The 24,089-nt window shown below is 50.1% G+C and overlaps 2 protein-coding genes across 7 annotated transcripts; both read left to right on the top strand.

Annotated features, from left to right (window-relative positions):
- The first annotated feature begins 82 nt into the window (after window positions 1-82).
- MAD2L1BP (MAD2L1 binding protein) lies at window positions 83-8,799 on the top strand. Of its 4 annotated transcripts, XM_019457254.2 has the most exons (5): window positions 83-304; window positions 776-884; window positions 2,962-3,038; window positions 4,142-4,407; window positions 7,875-8,799. In XM_019457254.2, the coding sequence occupies exons 3-5, from the start codon at window positions 3,008-3,010 to the stop codon at window positions 8,385-8,387; spliced, it is 810 nt and encodes a 269-aa protein (XP_019312799.1). In that variant the 5' UTR covers window positions 83-304; window positions 776-884; window positions 2,962-3,007; the 3' UTR covers window positions 8,388-8,799. The 4 variants fall into 4 exon arrangements, with proteins under 4 accessions (XP_019312799.1, XP_019312797.1, XP_019312798.1 ...); XM_019457252.2 differs by lacking the exons at window positions 83-304; window positions 776-884 and having other exon boundaries at window positions 1,747-3,638; window positions 3,955-4,407; XM_019457253.2 differs by lacking the exons at window positions 83-304; window positions 776-884 and having other exon boundaries at window positions 2,962-3,638.
- A 2,489-nt stretch (window positions 8,800-11,288) lies between these two features.
- On the top strand, window positions 11,289-23,972 carry RSPH9 (radial spoke head component 9). 3 transcript variants are annotated; one of them, XM_019457249.2, is made up of 5 exons: window positions 11,289-11,615; window positions 14,956-15,121; window positions 17,415-17,544; window positions 18,003-18,149; window positions 18,376-18,621. In XM_019457249.2, the coding sequence occupies exons 1-5, from the start codon at window positions 11,389-11,391 to the stop codon at window positions 18,420-18,422; spliced, it is 717 nt and encodes a 238-aa protein (XP_019312794.2). In that variant the 5' UTR covers window positions 11,289-11,388; the 3' UTR covers window positions 18,423-18,621. The 3 variants fall into 3 exon arrangements, with proteins under 3 accessions (XP_019312794.2, XP_019312793.2, XP_019312795.2); XM_019457248.2 differs by lacking the exon at window positions 18,376-18,621 and adding an exon at window positions 23,737-23,972 and having other exon boundaries at window positions 11,301-11,615; XM_019457250.2 differs by lacking the exons at window positions 11,289-11,615; window positions 18,376-18,621 and adding exons at window positions 11,804-12,536; window positions 23,737-23,972.
- The last annotated feature ends 117 nt before the right edge of the window (window positions 23,973-24,089 follow it).

Genomic DNA, 24,089 nt, shown 5'->3' with positions numbered 1-24,089 from the left:
GCGCAAAGGCCTAGGGGAGCTGTAGTCTGGTTCTCAATCTCGGTGCTGTGAGTGGGTCTTTTCTTAGGGCCTCTTTAAGGGGAAGTTTAGGAGCCCGGAGGCCTGGAGGTGGGACAGTCACCCGAAACCGAGGGCTTACATCAGAATCGAGCTTTGTGGGCGCTCCAGGGTTTGGGCCCTTAGCGAGATCCCAGAAAACAGGTTTTGGACCTGAAGAGCTGCAAAATTCACGGAGACTGATCCCTCCAGCCGGCTGGCTCCACCCCGCCTCAATTTCTTCCCCGACTGCTGGCGTGCCGTCGGGGTGAGTCAGGGCGAATGCCAGGGCGGAGGCAGATGGTGGTTAGCCTAATTACGGCTGTTATTGTTGCGATGATTATGCCACCTTTACACAGTAGTCACTGCTTTATTACCAGGCTGGCACCCTCCGGGGGCTGGTTTTAGCAACCCGAGACACCGCGGTGCCATCGACACGAGGCCCAAACCCGTAAACCAGCCTTGCAGCCTGAAGGCTACAAGGATGCCCACAGCGAGAATTACCCCTCCCCTTTGTTTTGAAGTAGAACCAATCCCGGCACAGCGAGTTTAGTTTTAAAATAACCAGGGCTGTGGGAGGGGCCTGGCCCCCACTTGGGGCGGGGCTGGGGCTCCGGTTACGTCAGCCACTGCTAAGGTTGTGGCTGGGGGGAAGTAGCAGGTAATAGAAACTTGGCCCAGGGCCCAGGGGATTATTGACTTTTGACTTTCCTGCCAAGCTATCTCTCTTGCTTTTTAGGGCTCTTGCAGTCGGCAAAGAGGAAACACAGCGACAGAAACCAGTGTACAAGACACGAGAAAGGCAAAGTGGAGAAGCATGTTGCTGTGCTGGGAGTCAGGACGCCAAGGTTCAATTCCTAGCCCCATGGCTGTCTCATGATTCACCATTCACCCTGTGCCCACTTCCCCTCTTTCACAAACATCGAGATGCTCTCACACAGCCAAGAAGTAAAAAGGCCCTTCCCTCCAGATCTCAGTTTTCCCTGGAAAACTAGAAGCAGCAGCAGCAGCAGTGGCTCACCTCTGGTGATGCTTTCAGGAGTTCAGACCTGGTGGAGTCCTTGGCTTCCCCTCCACCACAAGGAGGGAGGCAGGGTGGTTGCTGTCCACGTGGCATAACTCCCCAAAGCAGTGGGAGTAGAAGGACCAAAATCTGTAAAAGGGCCTAGCAGATCCAGCCAATTTTGTGGTCTTCAGTGGTTGAAAGCACACATGACTTCTCTCTTCTCGACTCTGTTCCACTGAAGGAAGGTTATACTGCAGAGGTCAACTCCAGGCAGTGGCACAACCCCTCCAGGGAAACTGCTAATAGAGGCTGAGACTGAGGAACTCAGGAAGAGATCTCAAGAAGGATGGGGGTTGGGAGAGCCAAGTCCATTCCCCCAACATTCTCACCACCACCAGCTCTGGGCTCTCTTGATAACCAGGGCCTGCTGCACTCACCTGATAACACTTGTCCTCTCATCTTCCTGGGTCTTTCAGCCACCCAACACACAATTTCACTTCCTCCATCCCAATTTTTTAATTAAGCTATTTATTTATTTATTTATTTATTTATTTATTTATTTATTTAGAGAGCACACGAGCAGGGGAGGGGCAGAGAGAGAGGGAGAGACAGAGAGAATCCCAAGCAGGCTCTGGGTCTTTCAGCCACCCAACACACAATTTCACTTCCTCCATCCCAATTTTTTAATTAAGCTATTTATTTATTTATTTATTTAGAGAGCACACGAGCAGGGGAGGGGCAGAGAGAGAGGGAGAGACAGAGAGAATCCCAAGCAGGCTCTGCACCACCAGCACAGAGCTGATGTGAGGCTCAAACTCAGAAACTGTGAGATCATGACCTGGGCCTAAATCAAGAGTCAGATGCTTAACTGACTGAGCCCCCCAGGAGCCCCGAGGTTAATTTTTATGTTTAGATCTTTAATCCATGTGGAATTTATCCTTATGTATGAACTAATTTGATTTTTTTCCCTTCTAAATGGATAGGGAGCTGTCTCAAGTTACTTGTTTTAAAAAGTCACCCTCATCATACACTAAGATCTACATACGCATGGATCTGATTCTGGACTCTCTCCTGTTTTATTGTTCGTTTATTCCTGATCCAACACCACAGCATTTTAATCATTGTACTTTTATAGTATGTTTTGATTTCCGCTCCTTACTTCCTGAGACACACCCCTCCTGGCCTCCATGACACACTTGTTTATTCTTCATTATACCTCTCTGGCTACTCCTTACTCCCCTCCACAGTCTCTTCTCTCTCTGCTCATCCCCTAAATATTAGTGTCTTCAGGATCCTAGCTCATCCTTATTCTACTTGCCTTCCCTGGGTGATCTTATACACACCTATACTGATGACTCTCAAACACATCTCTATTATCAATGGTGTTCCTAAATGTCTCTTTACTGTCCAATGGAACAGGAAACTCACTATACAAAAAATGGAACTCATCTTTTCTCCATACCTACACACCAGTAAACCTGGTCTTCCTTTAGTGTTCTCCCTTCATTGAATGGCACAACTGGCCATCTTAAAAAACCTGCTTGTCTTAGTAGTCTCTATCCCTTCTCTTCCTGGGGACAACCACCAAGTCATGGTCATTGGACATCCTAAATATCTCTAGGGTTCACCCAATTCTCTCCACCCTACCGTGACTGCCGTAGTTCAGGCCTCTTTTATCAATGCACTTGGGTAACCGCAGTCACTAGCTTTAATTGGTATTCCTGCTTCCTCTCTCATCCTCCCTGTAATATAATCTATCCATTGCAGCCAGTGTAGAGATTAAATTTATAAATTTAATCATGTCACTCCCCTACTTAAAGCTTTCAAAGCTTCCTCATCCCCCTACAGGATCAAGTTTAAACTTTTTAACATGGCTTATAAAGCTTTGCCATAATCTGGATCCTGTTTGTCTACCACAGCCTTAACTCTTTATAATGTGAACCCGTTTCATTCCTTGGATGAAGGATGCTCTTGTCTCTCAAGGTCTCCAGGATAGGTAGGTCCTCCTCTTTACCTTTACTCATCCTATAGGTCACAGTTTCTTGGGCACATTTCCTCTGGGACCACCCCTCTCTTCCACATCAGCTAGGTTAGGCACTCGGTTCTTCGCATCCACAGCCCGTGCACACCTCACTGTATATAATTCATCACGTGGGATCGTATTTATAGGTGGCAAACCCCTTGAGGACAGCGACTGCCTCCTGTTTGTTTGCCACAGTCTCCAGCACCTAGGACAGGGCCTGGCATGAAGTAGGTGCCCAGCGAATAGTGAACGCAGGAGAGAATGCGTGAGGGCGAGGGTCCTCTGGAAGGCAGAACTTAGTGTCTGAGACAGCGTGGGTTCTCTGTACAGTTAGGGCTCGGTGTACCTGTGAGGGAGTGTTGCTAGGGAGCACAGGGATCAAAACCTAGCTCGGCCCAGCCTCCATTACTGCGGCGGTGCAGTGCCCCCGCCCCTCCACCGCCGAAGCGGAAGTGGAGGCGTGGGCTTCCCATGATACCTCGCGGGGCGCCTGTTCAAACCGCACGGAGAAGAGGGAGGAGGTAGTGATGGCGGCTCCGGAGCCGGAAGTGCTGTGTCCGACCACAGTACCTGGTAAGGACTGGGGTCCGGAGCTCGGGGAGCCTTGGGGACCTGTTTCTTCTCTACACCGCTCTCCAGTCTTTTAGCCCATGACCCTTTCTCTGGCCCTTCTTACTTGTCCCCATTTCCTGGCTCCCGCCCGGCGCCACGGACTCCATCGCCCCCTCGGTCCTGGATCCCACTGGTTCGTCCCCACTGTTGTCTTCCTCTGGGCGGCACTCTGGACCCCGCTTGATTACAGTTACAGTAAACTAATTTCCCCAGATCAGGGATTCCACTTTCTGAGCGGAGGCCTGGTCACGGTGTCTGAAATTCTCCTTTCCCCCAGCTTCCATCCGGCGTCACTTAAATCCCCGTAAGCGTCTGGGGTCGGGAGTCTCCTAGCCGCCACCCACACAGGAGTTTGCGGAGGGAATGTGTCGGGCTGTTCCCTCCGCAGTACAAGGGAATGAGAAGACTGACTTTGGCTTTTAAGTTTTTCAAGTGTCTGCCTTGTTCCTCTGCGCACCTACTAGAATTGGAATGGTATGAGAAGTCAGAGGAAACCCACGCCCCCCAGATAGAACTACTTGAGACTGCCTCCGCTCAAGAACCTTCCAACCTTTCGGAGCCCTTTCGCCCCAGAGACTGCATGGTGCCAGTGGTGTTTCCCGGGCCTGTGAGCCAGGAAGGCTGCTGTCGGTTTACTTGTGAACTTCTAAAGCATATCATGTACCAACGCCAACAACTGCCTCTGCCCTATGAACAGCTTAAGCACTTCTACCGAAAACCTTCTCCCCAGGTAGGCACAGGCTTTGGGAGAAAGCTGGTGGGGAGACTGTGATGATTAGACCGTAGACAGCTGTAAAGGGGTTCTGAAGAGTCTTCAGGTCCTGTCAGCCTAAGCAGCTGTAAGGAATGTGTTTCAGCCCCAGGACTTTAGTCAGTTTCTCCTCACCCCAGTCTTTGATAGCCTAACCCCTCTCACATTTTCTCATTTTCTTTTTTGGAAAACTGCTATTGTGTTGCATTTTGGCTTCATGAACTGACCCTGTAATTTTAGTGTTTTTTCTCCCCCAGTTTTTTTTTTTTTTTTTTACTATATTTTTGAGTTTATTTATTTATTTTGAGAGAGAGAGCGTGCAAGCAGGGGAGAGGCAGAGAGAGAGAAAGAGGGAAGCAGGCTTGGCAGGGTCAGTACAGAGCCTGACTTGGGGCTGGAACTCCCAAACTGTGAGATCATGACCCGAGCGGAAATCAAGTCAGACACTTAACTGACTGAGCCGCCCAGGCACCCATCTCCCCAAATTTTCATCTCTTTGTTTTTATGTTTTACTTTATAGGGGACTTCCTTGACTTGATATTCTAACACTTCTATAATTTTTTTCTTTTTTGGCAATCATAGTCTTAAGAGCTCTTTTTCATGTTTCTTCTTCTTTTTTTTTTTAAGCTTATTTATTTATTTTGAGAGAGAGAGAGAGCGTGCGCGCACAAGCGGGGTAGGGGCAGAGATAGAGGGGGAGAGAATCCCAAGCAGGCTCCATGCTGCCAGCACAGAGACTGACACGGGGCTCAAACACACAAACTGTGAGGTCATGACCTGAGTGGAAATCAAGAGTTGGATGCTTAACCAACTGAGGCACCCAGATACCTCTCATGTTTCTTAAAAAAAAAAAAAAATTTTTTTTAACATTTATTTATTTTTGAGAAGAGAGAGACAGAGCATGAGCGGGGGAGGAGAGAGAAAGAGGGAGACACAGAATCTGAAACAGGCTCCAGGCTCTGAGCTGTCAGCACAGAGCCTGACGCGGGGCTTGAACTCACAGACTGTGAGATCATGACCTGAGCTGAAGTTGGAGGCTTAACCGACTGAGCCACCCAGGTGCCCCATCATGTTTCTTTTTTAAATAGCATCCTGTTGTTTCACATCTCTATGATTTTCTTTTACTTGAGAATATTAATTGCTGTATTTTTGAAGTTTTCCTCTGTTCCTTTCAGTTTCTTTTAGATTCATTTTCCTGTTTGTTTTGGTCTCTGTCATGTTAGAGGCTTTTATTCTGTCTCTGGTGAGGGATACCTGGATGGCTCAGTCAGTTGAATGTCCGACTGGCTCAAGTCATGATCTCATGTTCATGGGTTCCAGCCCTACATTGGGCTCTGTGCCGACAGCTCAGAGCCTGGAGCCTGCTTCAGATTCTGTGTCTCCCTCTCTGCCCCTTTCTCTCTCTTTCTCTCTCTCTCTCTCAAAAATAAACAAACATTTTTTATTTAAAACAAATTTTTTAAATGTTTTTTTTAATTTATTTTTGAGACAGAGACAGAGCATGAGCAGGGGAGGGGCAGAGAGAGAGAGGGAAACACAGAATCTGAAGCAGGCTCCAGGCTCCAAGCTGTTAGCACAGAGCCCAACGCGGAGCTCAAACTCACGGACTGTGAGATCATGACCTAAGTTGAAGTCGGACACTTAACCGACTGAGCCACCCAGGTGCCCCTAAATAAATTTAAAAAAAAAACCCATAATTCGGTGAAAGCTCTGTATGCCTGGCTGGGCCTTGTGAGCTGATAGACTTCACTTCAAGGATACTGGGTAGGAATCTCGTGGTCTCTTTGGAGGACTCTAAAACATCAGTATTGGAAAGTCTTCTCTCTGGAGAAGACTGGGTGGAGGAAATTGGCAGGTGATCTAAGGGTCCTCACAGAGGTTTTCATGCAGTCCCCCTCTTTTCATTCTTCTGTGATGCCTGAATTGCCAGTTCCTAAGCCTTTCTGGGGTTCTGCAGTATGAATCATTTTGCTTTCATGGGCCTTCCCTCTGTTAGCGCTTGGTAATACGCTCCCTTGAACTCTTCCGTGTGCCTTCTGTTTTCCAAAAATTTGTTGTTGCTTTTGTCTGTTTCCCAGTTCTCTTTGCCCTTGGGAATTCTTTCTTTCCCCTCTCCCTCCCTTCCTTTTTCCCCTTCCTTTTCCCCTCATTTAGTAGTATTTCAGATGGGACCACAAATAAGCATGTGTTCAATTTTTCATGTTTAACTGGAAGACCAACTGCAGAATCACCTTTCTCAAGCCAGATTATCCCCATTTCCTGTTGTCACTCATGGCACAGCAAAATTTGCTACTTGCCATGCCACCAGATCTCCTTGACTATTTTAGTTGCTTATTTCTGGATGCTCTCCTGCTTCAGAGTACTGTCTTTCTGTTCTTTTTATTTATTTTTATTTATTTTTTTAATTTACATCCAAGTTAGCATATAGTGCAACAATGATTTCAGGAGTAGATTCCTTAATGCCCCCTTACCCGTGTAGCCCACAACCCCTACAGGAACCCTCTGTTTGTTCTCCATATTTGAGTCTCTTATGTTTTTGTTTCCCTCCCTGGTTTTTTGTTGTTGTTGTTGTTGTTTTGGTTTTTTTTTAATGTTTACCCTGAGACAGAGACAGAGCGTGAATGGGGGAGGGTCAGAGAGAGAGGGAGACACAGAATCAGAAGCAGGCTCCAGGCTCTGAGCTGTCAGCACAGAGCCCAACGCGGGGCTCGAACTCAAGGACCACGAGATCATGACCTGAGCTGAAGTCGGATGCTTAACCAACTGAGCCACCCAGGCGCCCCTCTCCCTCCCTGTTTTCATATTATTTTTGCTTCCCTTCCCTTCCCTTATGCTCATCTGTTTTGTGTCTTAAAAGTCCTCATATGAGTGAAGTCATATGATATTTGTCTTTCTCTGACTAATTTTGCTTAGCATAATACCCTCTAGTTCTATCCACGTAGTTGCGAATGGCAAGATTTCATTCTTTTTGATTGCTGAGTAATACTCCATTGTATTTATATACCACATCTTCTGTATTCATCTGTCGATGGACATTTGGGCTCTTTCCATACTTTGGCTATTGTTGATAGTGGTGCTGTAAACATTGGGGTGCATGTGTCACTTCAAAACAGCACACCTGTATCGTTTGGATAAATACCTAGTAGTGCAATTGGTGAGTCATAGGGTAGTTCTATTTTTAATTTTTTGAGGAACCTCCATATTGTTTTCCAGGGTGGCTGCACCAGTTTGTATTCCCACCTGTCTTTCTGTTCTAAACGTGGGAAAAAATATGGTTTTGTACAAAGAATACATTTTCCTTTTTGATATATTGCCCTCTGATAAAATCCAGCGTCTTCGCCGTGGAAGCCCAGTCCCAGAAGTCTACTGCATCCCAACAGGTATCTTCAGAGGGCAATGGCTTCCCCCATCTTGTCCTTCCCTTTCACCATTCTTTGTCCTCACAGGCAGAAGAGGTGATGAAGAAGAAACCTCGGGCCACTGTTGAGGTGAGCAGCAGGAAATGCCAACAATCCCTGGCAGAACTGGAGAGTGTCCTCAGCCACCTAGAGGGTCTCTTTGCCCGGACACTAGTACCCCGAGTGCTAATCCTCCTTGGCGGCAGTGCCCTAAATCCCAAGGAGTTCTACGAGCTTGACTTGTCCCGGTTGGCCCCCAACAGCATGGACCAGAGCCTGAGCACAGCAGCTTGTTTGCGCCGTCTCTTCCGAGCCATTTTCATGGCTGATGCCTTCAGTGAGCTACAGGCTCCTCCACTCATGGGCACCATTGTCATGGCACAGGGGCACCGTGACTGTGGAGAAGATTGGTTTCAACCCAAGCTCAACTACCGAGTGCCTACCCGGGGTCACAAACTGACTGTGACCCTGTCCTGTGGCAGGCCCTCTATCCCAACCACAGCCTGGGAGGATTACGTTTGGTTCCAGGCACCAGTGACACTTAAAGGCTTCCATGAGTGAATGGGGGTGCTTCTTAATCATGAACACAATGGCTTCAGTTATCTTTCCCCCTCTGGCACCAGGTCACCCATCTTTTGTTTAGAGCTAGAGTTGCTTCCTGGTGAGAGGAATGTTCTGTTCTTCCGGCTGCCTGCCTCCCTTCCTCAGACTTCCTGGTGGGCTGATTGGCTGTGGCTGTCATAATTATCATTGAACAACATCTCTTTGAATCAAAGGTTGATTTTCCCAGAAGGTGCTGGGTGAGGCATTTCTGTTCAGGGATGGAAAACAAGTATGAGTCCATAGACAGACACTCTTATGGAAGTGGCTTTTTGCTGTGGCCTTTCAGAATTTTTACCAGGGACATAATGAACTTAAATGTAAAAATGAATGGATCCATATTAAATTATCTGAGACTCTTGTTTTAAAGATTTCCAGGGTTCAGATGGAATATTTTATCTTTCTCCTTGGTCTCTTATGCTCCAGGGCTTCTAGGATTTTTTCGACTGCAGTTCTTTCTCTTTATCAGCCCCAGGCCGATCTGAGAAGTTAAGTGACTTGGTCAAAGTTCTATAACACTTTGATGTCAGAGTTGGGACTAGAGTCCTCATCAGCTGACTCCTAGCCTGGCATTTTTTCCTTGTCACATACTGGTATTTGTGATCATTAAAGTATGTGTGCCCCAGGTCACACAGGGGAAGGGGGCTGAGAGACTGGGCTAAGAAAGAGGGTCTTTGTAAAGCCTGTGGGATCTGCTCCTGAGGCCAAATGGCCTTTTGGGGATTCTGCCTAGCCTGTCTCCATTGCAGCTGTGGTCACCGCTGGCAGTTACTATTGGCAGTATTGTCCTTAGGCAAACCCCGCTCTCCTGCCTGTGGCAGTTCCTCCTCAGCTGCACCTCTGAATTGGCCCTCCTGATCCTTGCTGTTCCCTCTGGCTTTATGGTGTCCTGACTGCTAAGCATTGATGCTCTTAGCTCCTGAGAACACCTGCTTATTTCTTGGAAGTGAACTGAAGACAGAATCCTTACCTTGCTGGTGTTGGAGATAGGTAGGTAGGTGTGTGTGTGTAAATGGGGACAATATAAATATTTACTATTTTTTATTTTTAAGAAGAATGTTTTTGTCTTTTAAGAAAAAAATAGTTTATATTGTATATTACGTTTTAAGCACTTTACATACATTATCTCATGTAACAACCTTCCATAGTACGTATTGTTCCCAGTTTATAGATGAGGCTTGGGGAAATTGAACAACTTGCCTACATGGTGAAACCTGGATTCTAACCCAGTCCACTTGGCTCCAGAGGCTTAGTACTGTGTGGTCTTACTCTGAAATAGTTAACCTGATTCAGTCTGCCAAAAGTGGTAGCATTGGAAGGCCTCAGGACTTCCTTTTCTGGCTTCACAATGGTTCCTGACAAGCACCTGCCATTAATAAGTGGTAAGTAAATCTGGAATCAATGAGAACAAAAGGTCTGAGTTACTCTCAGGGCTATGACCAATTGAAGCCTATTTCACCAGTTAGAATTTCTGCTAGTTTTCTATCTGAGGATGTTGCCTTACAAAAGGAACAGGGCCTTACCTCCCACTTGGGAATGGATAGACCAAAGGGTCTGAGCAGAGGGAGAGTTTTCAACAGGGGAGTTACAAATTGTTTTTTGAGATGGAAGACACATTAGACCGTCAGCTCCCTCAAATTTTAAAAGTCTTTATAAACAATGCCCAGATAATCAAAACAAAGTAATTATCTGGGTAATTTAGACACGTATTTCTCTCTTGGCTTGGCACTGGGGCTCAGGTCATTCTAATTCCATGAGTCCTCTCCAAAGGAATCCAGAAATGAGATCAGTTAATATTAACAAGTCCAATCTCCTTCCCTGACAACAAGCTTGCTGTAGGCATCTGTTCATCTGTTTGACCTTGGCTGGGGACTCCAGAGGTGGGTGTGAAGTAGTCTCTCTAGCCCAGGGAGTGAAGAGCCCCAGCTGCAGTGGGGTTCTGGCCTTTCATGTGTTGCTACTATTTGGGCCTAAAGGCAACTGTTGTGGTGCCCGAGATAGCTAAATGTAGGTGGCAAGTGATGTCATCCTTTTTGTAAATGTCATCCTTTTTGTATTTCTCTTCACATCCTGTTTTCCCAAGGTGTAGCTCCGTACCTTGCCCCAGTGCCTAGGTTTCCCTTTGTCACTTGGGTGGAATAGTCCTATGGAAGGAGTAAATAGACATCTCATGAAGACTGAAGAGAATGGAACGATGGACCCCATTCTGTAGGACTTGGGGGTGGGGGCAGGGGGATTAATTATCTTAGATCCCTAGACTTTTTTATTATTTCAATGTTTGTTTATTTTTGAGGGAGAGAGCATGCACAGGGGAGGGGCAGAAAGCGGGAGACAGAGGATCCGAAATAGGCTCTGCACTGTGAGCACTGAGTGGAATGGGGGGCTTGAACTCACAAACTGTGAGATCATGACCTGAGTGGAAATCAAGAGCTGGGTGCTTAACCCACTGAGCCATGTAGGTGCTCCAGATTCTTAGACTTTTAGAGCCAGGAGGATCACAAATTCTTTACACAATTCTGAGGCTAAGAAGGGACACAACTGGGGTGAAATAATACAGCTAATGTCACTGTTCTGTTTTCTTCCCAAGCCCCCGTTCCATATAGAATGAGGACTCAATAAATGTCAACTATTTGAAGGGCTCAGGGAAAGGCAAAAATATCTATGGAACTGGGGACCTTCAATCCCACACTGTAGCCTACCTATGTTAGGGGAAACTACGCCATTACTGTCACAGCTGAACACATGAGGTCCCCAACGCAAGAAGGAAAGTATGGGAGCTAGTGTGCGACCCAGCTTTTCTGAAGGGCTGGGTGGGGAGCAGGGCTGGCCTGAGGCTCTAAGAGGGCGGGGCCCACAGGCGGTGAGTGGAATCCTTACTGCCCTACGGAGGGCAGGGCTTTGGTCTCCATGGAGACAGCTTCTCCTAGCAACCTGGCAGGCGTTGAGCCGAGCCTTGGGCACGATGGACGCAGAGAGCCTCCTGCTGTCGCTGGAGCTGGCGTCCGGCAGTGGGCAGGGCCTCAGCCCGGACCGTCGGGCCTCTCTACTTACCTCTCTTCTGCTGGTGAAACGCGACTACCGCTATGATCGGGTCCTCTTCTGGGGCCGCATCCTCGGCCTTGTCGCCGATTATTACATCGCGCAGGGCCTGAGTGAGGACCAGCTCGCACCACGCAAGACCCTCTACAGGTGGAGGCAGAGGCCCCGGGCTACTGAAGGGGGCGCCACTAGGAGGCTGGGATGGGGTGGGTGTGGATGGAATCGAAAGGAGGGAGGCCTATAGGGCAAGGTGGGGTGGGGGTGGGGGTGGGGGACATGAGAACAGCGCAGAGCAGGGGCGGGACAGGGGGAGGAGAACAATTTGGAGGCTGGTGGGTTTATAACAGAGGCCGGGCTAAGAACGTAGGCAGAGCAAGGTGAAAGTTCCTGGACAATGGAGACCTGGAGTGGACGCTAGGTACGTCCTGGTATTGAGGGCAGTTTGGAAAGGGTTAGAAGCCCTGGAGGGTAATGAGGTGCTGTTTAGAAGGGGATGCAGGAGCATCTTTGATGGAGTAGGAGTTGGCTCACAAAAGGAGGCAGTCTAGGAAGTAGAGAACCAATGCAGAATAGTAGAAGAGGGATATCAAACTGGGGAAAATTCACTGGACGCTACCATACAGGGCCATCCTGCCAGTCTTGACTACCCGCAGCGATGCTGGGAAGCTCACCACCTTACAAAACAACCCTTTCAGGCCGCAGGGAGTTGGAGACTTCATGTATCTGTCGTGCATCAATGCAACATTGATTGGATGCGTTCTGTGTAGACAGGGTTACAAAGATGGCCAAGTCTCACCAGTCTCCAAGTTACTCACATCCTAGGAAGGAAGACCGACACATAACCCTGCGATTACAGCAAAGTGTGTTAACACCTGAACAGAAATGTGTACAAAGGGGGACCAAGGCCTTCTAGAGAGCAATTAAATAAGACTGCTAAGGGAGTAAGAGATCTGTTGAGATCTGAAAGCTGATGAGTTCCTCAGGAAGGTGTGAGGGAAAGGCATGCCAGTTAGAGGGAATGGTTCTGCAATCTTGGCTGCAATGGACTTGGAGCGTTTGGGAGAACAGCAGGTAGGTAAACATGATAGTGGCGGGCAAGGGTGTTTATGCAGACTGGATGGAGAGGCTCGGGGAGGGGGTGGTTGAACTTTGTTTGTAGGCCATGGGGAGCCATTGAGGGGCCTTAAGCAACAAGAGCCTGTTTATATCTGAGTGGGCATGCCAGCCTGGAAGTGGGTGAGCATTCAGGAGTGTGTTGCAGTGTCAAGATGAAGGAGACTGAAAGGAAGAGGTAGCTGAGGGAATAGGGGAGGAGATGGGTGGGAAAGATGTAGACGGTAGCACTGTCAGGACTTGGGCCTGAATGGGGCAGGTGAAGAAGAGGTCAAGGTTGACCCTCCTTCCAGCTAAGGCAGTTGGGTAAGTGCTGGTGCCACCCACAGGGACAGAAATCCGGAAGTAGGACTAGGGAAGCCCCAGTGAACTTGATATGAGGTGACTGGGGAGCAGGGTCATAGGAGGCACATTAAAGTACAAATCTGAAGTCCAGATAAAAAAATCTGGACTGAAGATAGAGATTGGGGACTCATTTTGTTCCATAAGATTTTTATCTCTTAAGCACCTACTATGTGCCAGGCATTGATCTAGGCACCAGGAATTCAGTAGTAAATGAGACAAAGTCCTTGCCTTTATAGAGTTTATATTATAACGTGTGTGTGTGTGTGTGTGTGAAACAATATATAAACACACATACATTGCATGTCTGCTGGTGCGCAGTGCCGAGAGGGATAGAGAATACAGCATGGGGTACTGTTTTAAATAGGGCGGTCAGAGACAGTCTCTCTGATAAGGTAACATTTGTGAAGAGGCCTGAAGCAACTGAGAAAGTGAGCTATGTGTTTATCTGAAGGAAGAGAATTCCAGGCAAGTGAAAAGGGCTCAAGGCAGATGTGTGTTTAGTGTTGGTGGAACCCCATAGAAGCTAGTGCGGCTGGAGAGGAGTAAGTGAGCAGGAGCATTGTAAGACATGAGGTCAGAGAGGTAAGGGACCGAGGACAATCTTGCAGGGCTTTGTGGGCATTGCAAGGAGTGGGCTTCATGGGAAGTGTGGGAAGCTTGTGCACAGAGACATGATCTAGCAGTTGGGTGGGAATGAGACTGAAAGGGGAGCAGGTATGGAATTGGGGAGACCAGTTAGGAGGCTACTGTAATATCTAGGTAAGAGTAGATAGGGACTTGGACCAGTGGGGAACAGTGGAGTGGTAAGAGGTGGTTGGATTCTGGATACCAACTAGACAGTACCTAAGTCTCTTAAGAGTCAGGTGGGCCAGCCTGCAGAGAGAAAAAGAGGGGCAAGAATAGATCCCTGGGAATATTTAGGGCAGTGAAGGAGGGAGAAGGGAGATGTCAAAGGAAACAGAAATGGAATGCATTTGTTGGTTTTTAGGTCCCATGAATGACCTCCTAAGCCATTTTTTGGGGATGGTGGGGGCAGAAATGACCATGTAGTGGGCAGAGTGAAGGGGAGGGGAAGAAAGGCTTTCACAGAGCAAGTTGTTTTGGGATATTTATTTAGAGAGCGAGCATGGGGGAGAGGGGCAGAGGGAGAGAGAAAGAATCTCAAGTAGACTTAATCCCACAACCCCAGGATCATGACCTAAGCCAAAAATAGGAGTCAGACGCTCAACCGGCTGAGCCACCAACACGCCCCTGAGGTGTTTTTTGTTTGTTTGTTTTTTGTTTTTTTTTTTTTTAAGTAGGCCTCCCATCCAACGTGGGGCTTGAACTCATGACTCTGACATCAAGTGGCATATACTCTACGGACTGAGCCAGCCAGGCACCCCTGTTCTGAGATTATTATTCAGAGCTGGAGAGAGAGGAGAGGGGGACAGGAAGAGGATATTTTTTAGCAGGCCATGGACTTGGGGGGGTGTTGATTTGGGAAGCTGAGAAGTTTTGATGTTGAGAAAGGAGCCAGCAGAGAGGGAAGGGCAGAAAGATGAGCAGCCTGCGACACAGGCCAAGTGGGTTAGAGTGGAGGGGAGGATGCCCTCTCCTGGTGGGAGGGGAAAGAAGCATCTGGCTGGTCAGCGCTGGAGACCTCAGAGGATGGGCCCTGCGGCCTGAGCTGGCTTCCCTGAGAAATGCGGGAAGACGGCCATGCTGTTGGTTCAGTAGGCAGGCTGAGCATGAATTTGGGGTTCAGCAAAGCGGAGTTGCCTGTAATTGAGGTTCTAGAAACTCATCAGGAATCTCACAGTGCAGATATCTAGGAAGAAGTTCTTGGAATTTTGGCATACATGAAGCTTTTGTGAACTTTTACAAAATAAAATGGAATTTGCATCACATGTGGGGGTGGGGTACACCTTCCAAGGGCAGAGCTGTGACTGACTCTTTTCTTGAGCTTCATCCCTCAAGAGAAGGAGCAGTGGCAGGAAGCCTGAGTGAGAGGGGTAGTTGGGAACCAGGCCCGTGGGGATGTTGTTGGCAGCCTGAACTGCATGGAGTGGAGCCTCTTGCCCCCTGCCACGGAGGAGATGATGGCACAGACGTCTGTGGTGAAGGGCCGCTTCATGGGGGACCCCTCACATGAGTATGAACACACTGAGCTGCAGAAGATAAAGGAGGGCGGAAAGGTCTTTGAAGAGGAAGTGGTGGTAAGTGAAGACAAGAGGAGGAGGACAAAGAAAGCCTGGGCTATCCAAAACCCAGCCCAATAGAAATTGTGGGGGCATCAACATAACCCCACTCAGCTCCTGAGCGACACGGGGGAGAGTGGATGAGCCACTCTGTCAGCAACCTGGCTCTGGGCAGGGGCGGGGAGAGGGGGGTCTGTGTTGCGCTCCGGGGCACTGGGATGTGCACAGCCTCTTGTATCTTTTTATATGTTTTTATTTTTCTAGATAATATATCCACATGGTTCGAAATTCAAAGACACAAAAAGGAATTTAGCGAAAATGTCCCTCTCATCCCTGTCTGCCGGTCACCCAGGCCCACTTTCTGGGAGAGGGGGGGCATCAATGTAACCATTTTATGTGTATGTGCACGCGTGTCCAAGTCTTGCTACACAAATTGCAGTCTGGATCAGAAGCATCACCATGCCCTGCGAGTTAGGAATGTACAATCTTGGGCTGGGATCAGGATCTGAATTTTAACACATTCCAAGGGGATTCGAATACACATTAAAGTTTCAGAAGCTCAACTTCCGAGGCACTTTATGCAAATGCAAGCCTCGGCAAATACCTTACCTCTACATATTCTCTGTTTATCTTAAGACAAAACAAGTGGCAGCATGTTATGCACACAGCTCTGCACCTTGCTTTTTTTTTTACCTAATATATTTTGGGGGTCTTTCTATGTCAGTGCTCTAAAGAGCCTCCCCATTCTTTTTACCATTGCATGAATGTACCAAATTTCACGAGTCTTAATTCATGAAATGCAGGTCTCCAAATTTTAGCTCTGACAAGCAGGGGCACAGTGAATGACCTTGTATATAATGTCATTTCCATTTTATGTGCACGCTGTCTGAAGGTTCAATTCCTACAAATGGAATTGCTAGGTCAAAACATAAGGAGCTCAACATATTGAAACTTGACAAACGTGGAATTCAAAACACAGTCTTTGCCCTTGAACCTGGATGATACCAAAAGTCTAGGTCTAGGCCTGTGATGCCTCACCTGGCATCCCCACTCCTCTTCCCCTCTCCCCCTGACAAACTTAACCCCCCTGAGTCTTATTCCTATAAAATTGGGATAATTATAACTACTTTGTAGGCTTGTGCATATTACATGAGGTGACACAATTGAAGCCCCTGGCCTGGCCACATACTGAGTCTTAGTTTCTATCTAATTTATAAAATTTCTTGTTGGCCACTCATGGGAAATAGGTGGCTGAGTGACTCTCAGGGTCCCTGGTGACACATTTTCCCTGTCAAGTGCTGCTTTTCCCACAGACACCTCTATGAAGTCCTTTTATTCAGGGTGGCCCTTGATATTGATTGTAACCAAATTTCATCTGCATAAAAATGTTATAATATGAGGTGATGCTTGAGAAATAATGTTAAAGAGCAGGATCTGAAACAATATGAACTGTGACTCTAATTTTGTTTTAAATATCTATCTATCTATCTATCTATCTATCTATCTATATCTGCTATCTATCTATCTATATATATCATGCTATCTGCCATATCTCCTCTGAGATATATATATTTATATATGGAAGGAAATATACCAATATGTTATTAGTGATTCTCTTTAGGAGGTGGGATTTTAAGTGGTTTTAATTCAAGTATTTTATTTATTTTTTAAAGTTTATTATTTTGAGAGAGAGAAGAGAGAGAGTTGGGAGGGACACAGAGAGGGAGAGAGAGAATCCCAAGCAGGCTCTGCACCATCAGCCCAGAGTCTGATGTGGGGCTTGAACTCATGAACCACAAGATCGTGAACTGAGCCAAAAGAAACCAAGAGTTGGCTGGTTAATGACTGAGCCAGTCAGGCACCCCTCCTTTAAGTATTTGATAAATGATTTCCATATTACCTAATATTCTACAACAAGCATGATTGCTTTTGTATTTTAAAAAGGCAAAATAAGAACATTTAAATATGATATGTTTCTGGAAGAGAATATAAGAAGTTGTTAATGGTGGTTGTCTCCAGTGAAGGCAGTTGGGGGGCTAGGGATGGGGCAAGAGAGACTACTTTTTTATAGTAGTTTTAAATATTGCACGATCAGTCTGTATTAACAATTTAAAAAAGAGGGAGGGAGGGAAGGAAGGAAGAACGGAAGAAAATCTTGAGCGGAGGGAAGGCGAGGGCTTGCCCAGCATGATTTTCCATGGAGCTGGCATTACACTGTGGTGACCCAGGTCAGATGGTCATACAGAGGGCCTTTGCACCAGTGGTGAGTGGGCACAGTACTCTGGCAGGATGGCTCATCCCGTCTCCTTAGGTCCAGATCAAGGAAGAGACCCGCTTGGTGTCTATCATTGACCAGATTGACAAGGCTGTGGCTATCATCCCCCGAGGAGCCCTTTTTAAGACCCCTTTTGGACCTGTCCATGTCAATCGGACTTTTGAAGGTGAGTTCTCCAGGGCCCCTCTCAAGGGCAGGAAAGCGTCTCTTTCCAAGCATAGTCGGATACATTCTGAGAATTCTGGGGAAACTGTTCACTTCCTCAGAGAAAGAACAGCCGTGGCCATATCACTTGGAAAGATGTGCCCAATGGCCTGGCATCGGTGGTTGGCATGGGCTGCCCAGTCACTGGACCCCACTCTTTTCTGCCTGAGGGTTCTCCTACCTGGGTCCCAGGCTTTGCGTGGGTCTGGGCTCCCTGCCTTTCCCACCTTCTTCCTCCTTGATCTCTCCTCATTGCAGGGCCTGGGCCAAGATTTGGCTGACAGAACACTACTCCTTTTTCTCCCTTTAGTTCTCGGTCAGTCTCTGACTGAGTTGTTTGCAGGCCCCTCCATGTGGTCCCTGTGCGTGGAGAAAGGGGGTGCTGTGTGGTTTGGGGCTGACCATACCACCTTCTTTTAGGACTCTCTTTGTCTGAAGCCAAGAAGCTCAGTTCCTACTTCCACTTCAGGGAGCCTATTCAGCTGAAGAACAAGACCTTGCTTGAGAAGGCTGACCTGGATCCCTCCCTGGACTTCATGGACTCCTTAGAGCATGACATCCCCAAAGGTAATAGCCCATTACCTTGAGGACATTGGGTCTGCCCCCAGGTCAGAGCAGTGGGCCATGCTATCTGCCATTCTCCTCTGAGATTGGAACCAAGGGCCCGAGTGGGAACGGGTGGCTCACTGGAGGTCCTTGAGGGTGGGGGCTTCCCCAAGGCCCAATACAGGCCCACCTCATAATAAACAGATGGTACGTGTCTGCAGACAAAAGGAAGTACTGTCTTCCACAGAAAGGAAGTCCCTCGGTGCCTCTTCTGATTTCCATTATTGGTCTTGAAGGAGGCAGGTTGAGAATCCTCCCCCAACCATCTCTGAAAAGATCCCTGAAAATACCAGCCACACATCCATCTCCGTTGTAAGTTCTGTGGTTAGATCCGGTGCTTGTCACATAGCTGGTGCTCCGTGAGTGGCTGCTGACCGACCGAAGGGCCAACCACCTGCTAAGGAAATGAGTTCTGTACATTTGCTTCCTGCTATGTGTGTGGTACTTTTTAATCTTAAGACGTGCAGCCTCCGCGGTCTTCCCATTCTTCAGGGCCCACCTGGCCCAGGCACACACCCAGAGTTTGGGGGATGGGGTCACAGAGACCCCATTTCCTTCCTCTGAGCTTCGCAAGCCCTGGGAAGACGCTCTTGCTCGGATGCCCTAGCCCAAGACAGTTGCCAGGCTCTGGGCAACCGGGGGCCAGACTCAAGGTGCTGATGCAGCACCCCTGCCTCTTTTCCTCCCCGTGTTTGGTGTTTCTCCAACCGGAGGGACCTGCTGTTGATGATGGCAACGCTAGGGACAGCGATAAGGATAGTAATGACGACGCATAAAAGCAATGGCACTACTTGTGTGCTCAGCTCTCTCCATCCCTTATCGTCACAGCCAACCTGGGAGGTAGAGACCGTTGTTATCCCCATTTTACAGGTGAAGAAACAGGGCTAAAGTCCACGACACAGCAAATGTTAGGGTCTTAGACTCCAGGCCTCTGGCATGAACTGTGGCGTCAAGTAGATTAGTGTTTCCTTCTATGCGGGTAGTGGGAACAGCAGGACAGCACCCACGCCCACCACACAGGGGAAACACTTCTGAGGAGCCACGGCCACTCCCAGTCAGGGTGAGAGTGGGATGGCAGAGGCAAGGGCTCTGGGCTGGGATTCCGAATCTGCCACTTACTCGCTGTGTAACCTCGGGCAACCTCCTCACTCTCCCCATGCCTCCATTTCCTCATTCCCCCAAGGGAGTACTGACCTTTTCTACCTCATTGGGTTGTCGTGAGAACTGAGTGCGCACACAAAATGCTTATAGCAGTGCCTCACACATAGTAGGGACTCAAATGAAAATCAGTAATTCTATTAGTGCTATTTTGAGCAGCAAAAAGGCCTTAGAGGGGAGTTGGGGCAGGCCAGGGAGGATCGAGAAGGCCAAGGGGTAGGAGGCCTAGGGCAAGGCGGCAGGAGCTGCCAGCGGCTCGTGAACAGGTCTGTGACAATAAGGCACTGGTGCATGGAGGGATGAAATAGGGCCACACAAGGATCTGGAGGCCATTTCATGGCTACTGAAGCACACCAGGGGCCAGTGATGGTCCCAAGTGGGTAAGGGCTGCCAGCAAGGAATGGCCACTCTGGCCACTGCCACATGGGGGTACCCGAGTCAAACCTCCCGGAGCTTAGAAAGGGGCCCATGGTGTGGGGGGTGCAAGTGTGGGTGGGCAGGGGAAAAGCAGACACTCTGATTTTGCTCCCGGACTCCCTTACCTGCCAGAGAAGGAGGAGAGGGTGCTGGTTGGCTGTCTGCAAAGCAGATAGTGGCCACAGGGGCCTGGCTGCTAAGTGGGGCCCAGGAGTTCTTCCCTGGGACGTCAGCACTGGCTGGAGGAATGGATTTGGGCAGTCGCTTTCTGCCCAGGTAGGATCAGTTTCCTTTCTGGGACTGAAATGACTGTTTAGGGGACTCTGTCACCCATTAGCAGGTATGGTTTAGGTTGGGCCTGTCCCCAGGACTCCTGCTCTCTGTGCCTGTGGAGGTAGGGCCAGCTCAGCAGCTTGTTCCTGGGCAAGCCCTGGCTGAAGAGAGGATGGGGAGGGACATTGCCTGGTGCCACCACTACCCTCCCCGGCTGTCCTGCTGTGCCCTGGGGTCTGCAGAGTTTTGTGGGAGTGGATAGCTTTGGGGGCAGCCTTCCTCCTTGTGCATGAAGGGCAGCAGCCGAGAGTTCTCGGAACTTGGGCTGCAGTCAGGTGGGACAGATGGAGCACCAGGTCAGGCCAGACTTCTCGGCAGCACTCTGCCGTTCAGTGCTCCTTAACCTTTCACTGAGCAGATAGCCACTGAGCAGGTGCCGTGTGCCAGGCTGCAGGATGCCGTCGTGCCCAAGACGGACACCGTCTTTGCCTCGCAGAGTTTTGAAAGATCAAATGAAACTGGATGGGTAGTGAAAATGTAAAATAGAAGGTGCCTCACACAAAAGGTCACCGGTCCCCTGGGGAGCAGGGCTCCTCTCCTTACCCCACTTGAAGGCTGGAGCCCACAGATCTCAGGAAACTGCCAGGTGCCGGACCGCTCGGGCTCCAGCACTTGTGAGCCAGGCAGCAACGCCCAGTTCAGGCAGCAGAGGGCAGCAAGATGCCTGCCTGCCAGGAGAACTACCTTTCAAATGTGGCCTTGGTTGGGGAGGAGGCAGGGGACAGGAGTCAGGAATGCTGCAGACAGGTGAGGAACACAGTGCCCAGATCAGCTTTCTCTTGGGGGGGGTGTGTGCAGGTGGCTCCTTCCACCCAGTCCCTTGGAAGCCTGGCTGACGGGTGCTTCTGGACCAGGGGGCTTGCCCATAACTTGTGGCCCTGGTGCGGGGGGAGCGGCTGCTCTGAGAAAAGGGACCATGGCTATTTCTGTGTGTGAGAAGTGTGGGGCTGATTTGAGGAGAAAGTTTAAAACCATCTGCTGTGGCTGGAGAGCCCTGTTCCCTAGTCTGGCCCACTCGCCCCCTCAAATGTAATCTCAGAGCTTTGCTACCCTTTTTTCCAGGAGGGCAGGAGAATGTAATTATGACACATACCCTAGACTGAGGCTTCCACTAGCAAAGTGAGACCCCTGACCCTGGGGCAACCCAGGAGGACTTCCTGCCAAGAGGCTCCATTCCTGATTTACTAACTTGCCCCCCAACACATCCTCAAAAAACAGCTTGTAGAGGACTGGCTGGCTGCCAGGGAGAAGGACGGGCGTTTTGGGGACTTGGGAGAGACCAGGACCATAGGAGGCTGCTTCCTTTGGAGTCTGAGAGGACATGGTGGCAGTGGCTGGGGGTCCAGCCTTTCCAGTAAAAGTGGGTGAAGGTGACAGCAAGTGCCTGGCTCTCCAGGTAGACGCTACGTGACTCCTGGCACGTTGGGAGTCTGTGTTTCCTGGGCGACCAGCTGAGCCAGGGACAAGGAGGACAGGAGTGTGACAGGAATGCAAGGGAGGGAGGGAGGCAGTGCTGTTGGCTGGCCGGGCCCTCACACGCCACTTCCGTTCTCCATCAGCACCCTGCAGCCTGCTTGGCACTGCCCCCTACCCCAGTGGGGGCACTGCATTTCTCTAGCATCCCTGCCATCTTTCCCCTTGCTCTTGGCGGGGGTGGGGCCCCTTCATCTACTGGGGAGCAGGAGGAAGGGGCCAAACTGTAGGTGGGCAGCCTTGTGCAAGGGAAGGTCAGGAGCCGGCCCCTGCCAGGGTGTGTTAAAGGGCTGGCAACTGTGAACTGAGAGCAGTCTAGGCTGGGGGACTCCAGGATTTCATTTCTCCAGGGCATTTGGCTCAGGCAGGCTGTAAGCTGCCCTCCTGGGTGGGCAGAGACAAGTGAGGCAGAGCCTGACCCTTTTCAGTTCAAGAAAGCTGTGGGACTGCGGGCTCCAAGGGCAGGGACTGTCCCCAGATGATGCTCTGGGTACTGTGTGTGACTGGATTGGGTGGGGGGGGGGGAGTGGTGGTTAGGGAACATACCTTCCTGGGGTCTGTGCTTCTGGCCAAAAGCTGAATACGGTGCACTGGGACACTTTGTTCTGTCACACCCTTGCTCTCATTACCCTCAGGCAACCTGTTTTCTGTAATGAGTGACTGGGAAAGCAGCAGGCTAGGGCCTCTCGAACTCTGAGGGCAGGTCTGGGAGGCAGAGAACCTCAGGTGCCCAGACAGGAAAGTTGTAGGAGCTAGGGGAACTTCTACCCCCTTTTCTGGCCAGCCAGTGCCCCAGTCGGGGCTGGTAACCCAGGGGCCCTCTTCCTTCTCGACGCCGCTGGCCAGCACCGTGTGGGCTTGGGGGAGTGGAGTGAAGCCCACACTGTGGCTCCTACTTCACCTTCTCCTGAAGGGGCGGTGGCACCTAGCGCAGGCTGCTGCAGTGCTCAGCTGGGCTCTGAGCCGGCGGCCTCTCCTGAGCAGGCCTGTGCCAGCTGACCTACATGCACCCGGGGAAAGCTCTGGCTTTGACCCGGGGAAGGTGATGGCCCCCTGAGCAGGGTTGAGCTGCCGTTGGGCCCAGGGGCTCCCGGTGGCCAGGTCTCTCAGACGCAGGGTGGCCCCTGGTGGGTGCGGACTGAGCCGTGAGGCTGTTGGGTGTGGAGTGACCAGGGTGGGCCGTGGCTGGAGGAGGCCTGTGGGAAGCTGGGGTGGTGGGAGCCAAGCAGCCGGGCCGAGCTGGCAGCCGATGAAGGCCTCAGCGCAGCTCTCAGTGCATCACTGGCTGGTCCAACACCAAAACCTTCAAAGCATTTGCCTTTCTGGCAGGGCCCGGAGCAGAGCTGTGGCTGGACCGGGGAGAGGCCTCAGTGCGCAGGGGAATAGAAGCTCCAGATCTGCATCCAGAGGCGATTTTCCCAGGCTCCTTCCTCCCACACAGGGGCTCCCTCCCTTGGTTCTGGAGCTGGATCAGGCCCTTCCCGCCAAGTCCTCATGGCTGCACAACTCAGCCCCGGGCTGGGCCGCTTCTGTCTGGGGAGCAAAAATCCAGGGCAGAACCCAGCACACACAAAGGCTCATCAGCTGCAGCCCAAGTCCCCTCCTGCCAAGCATGGCTCTCAGGCTCCCAGCTGCCAGGAAGGGCTATTGAGCTGGGAGGCCCGAAACAGCCCAACTTCTGTGCGTCCCCGGTCAGGTCTAATCCGTCCCGGAGCAGAGGCTTCTGGGGCTGTGGAAGAGAAAGCAAAGTGGCTAAGAGGACAGACTGCACCAGGACTGCAGGCCACTGGTGACTACCTCTCAAATAGGGCGAGGAAGCCTGGGAAAGCCTCCCCGAGCTGGGCCCCATCTCCCCGGCCTGCAGACTCCACTTCCTCCCCCACTCAACCTTTAACTAGACTTGCTGACAGGAACAAAATGGACTAGGGTGTGCTTCACCTCTTTTCATTTCCTTTGCCCTCCCTCTGGAAGTAGTTTTAATGAGCAGCAAAATGGCTAAAAGGCAATCAGGAGGAGGAAAGCGCCAGATAATTAAATTGTCTTCCCTTTTCCCAGCGGAGCCTTAGCACCCAGGCCAGGCTGCCTAGGAACTGAGGGCCTTTGCACACAGGGTAGGGCTCTGGCTCCATGGCATCCAAGGTCTCCCCTCCTGCCCGCTTCTTCCCAGGGTCCTGGAGCATCCAGATGGAGAGGGGCAACGCACTGGTGGTGCTGCGCAGCCTGCTCTGGCCAGGCCTCACCTTCTTCCATGCTCCCCGCACCAAGAACTGTGGCTACATCTACGTGGGTACCGGTGAGAAGAACATAGACCTCCCCTTCATGCTCTAGGGGAGGGCAGGGGTGTCAGCCTGGAGGGTTTATGTAGAGTCTGAACATTATTTTCATAAATTGCAGTGGATTTGCTCTGTCTGTTCTGTTTTGCTGCTTCTCCACACCTCCACCTTCATCTGGTGGCCAGGCTCTGAGGCCACTGCGCTGGGAGACCCAGCTCTGGGGCAAATGGCAGAGGGCTGGAATGTG

The sequence above is a fragment of the Panthera pardus genome, unplaced genomic scaffold (genome assembly GCF_024362965.1).
Source record: "Panthera pardus isolate Hobbes unplaced genomic scaffold, ASM2436296v1 HiC_scaffold_17, whole genome shotgun sequence".
Classification (NCBI taxonomy): domain Eukaryota; kingdom Metazoa; phylum Chordata; class Mammalia; order Carnivora; family Felidae; genus Panthera; species Panthera pardus.
This window is presented reverse-complemented; position numbering and strand designations above follow the sequence as displayed.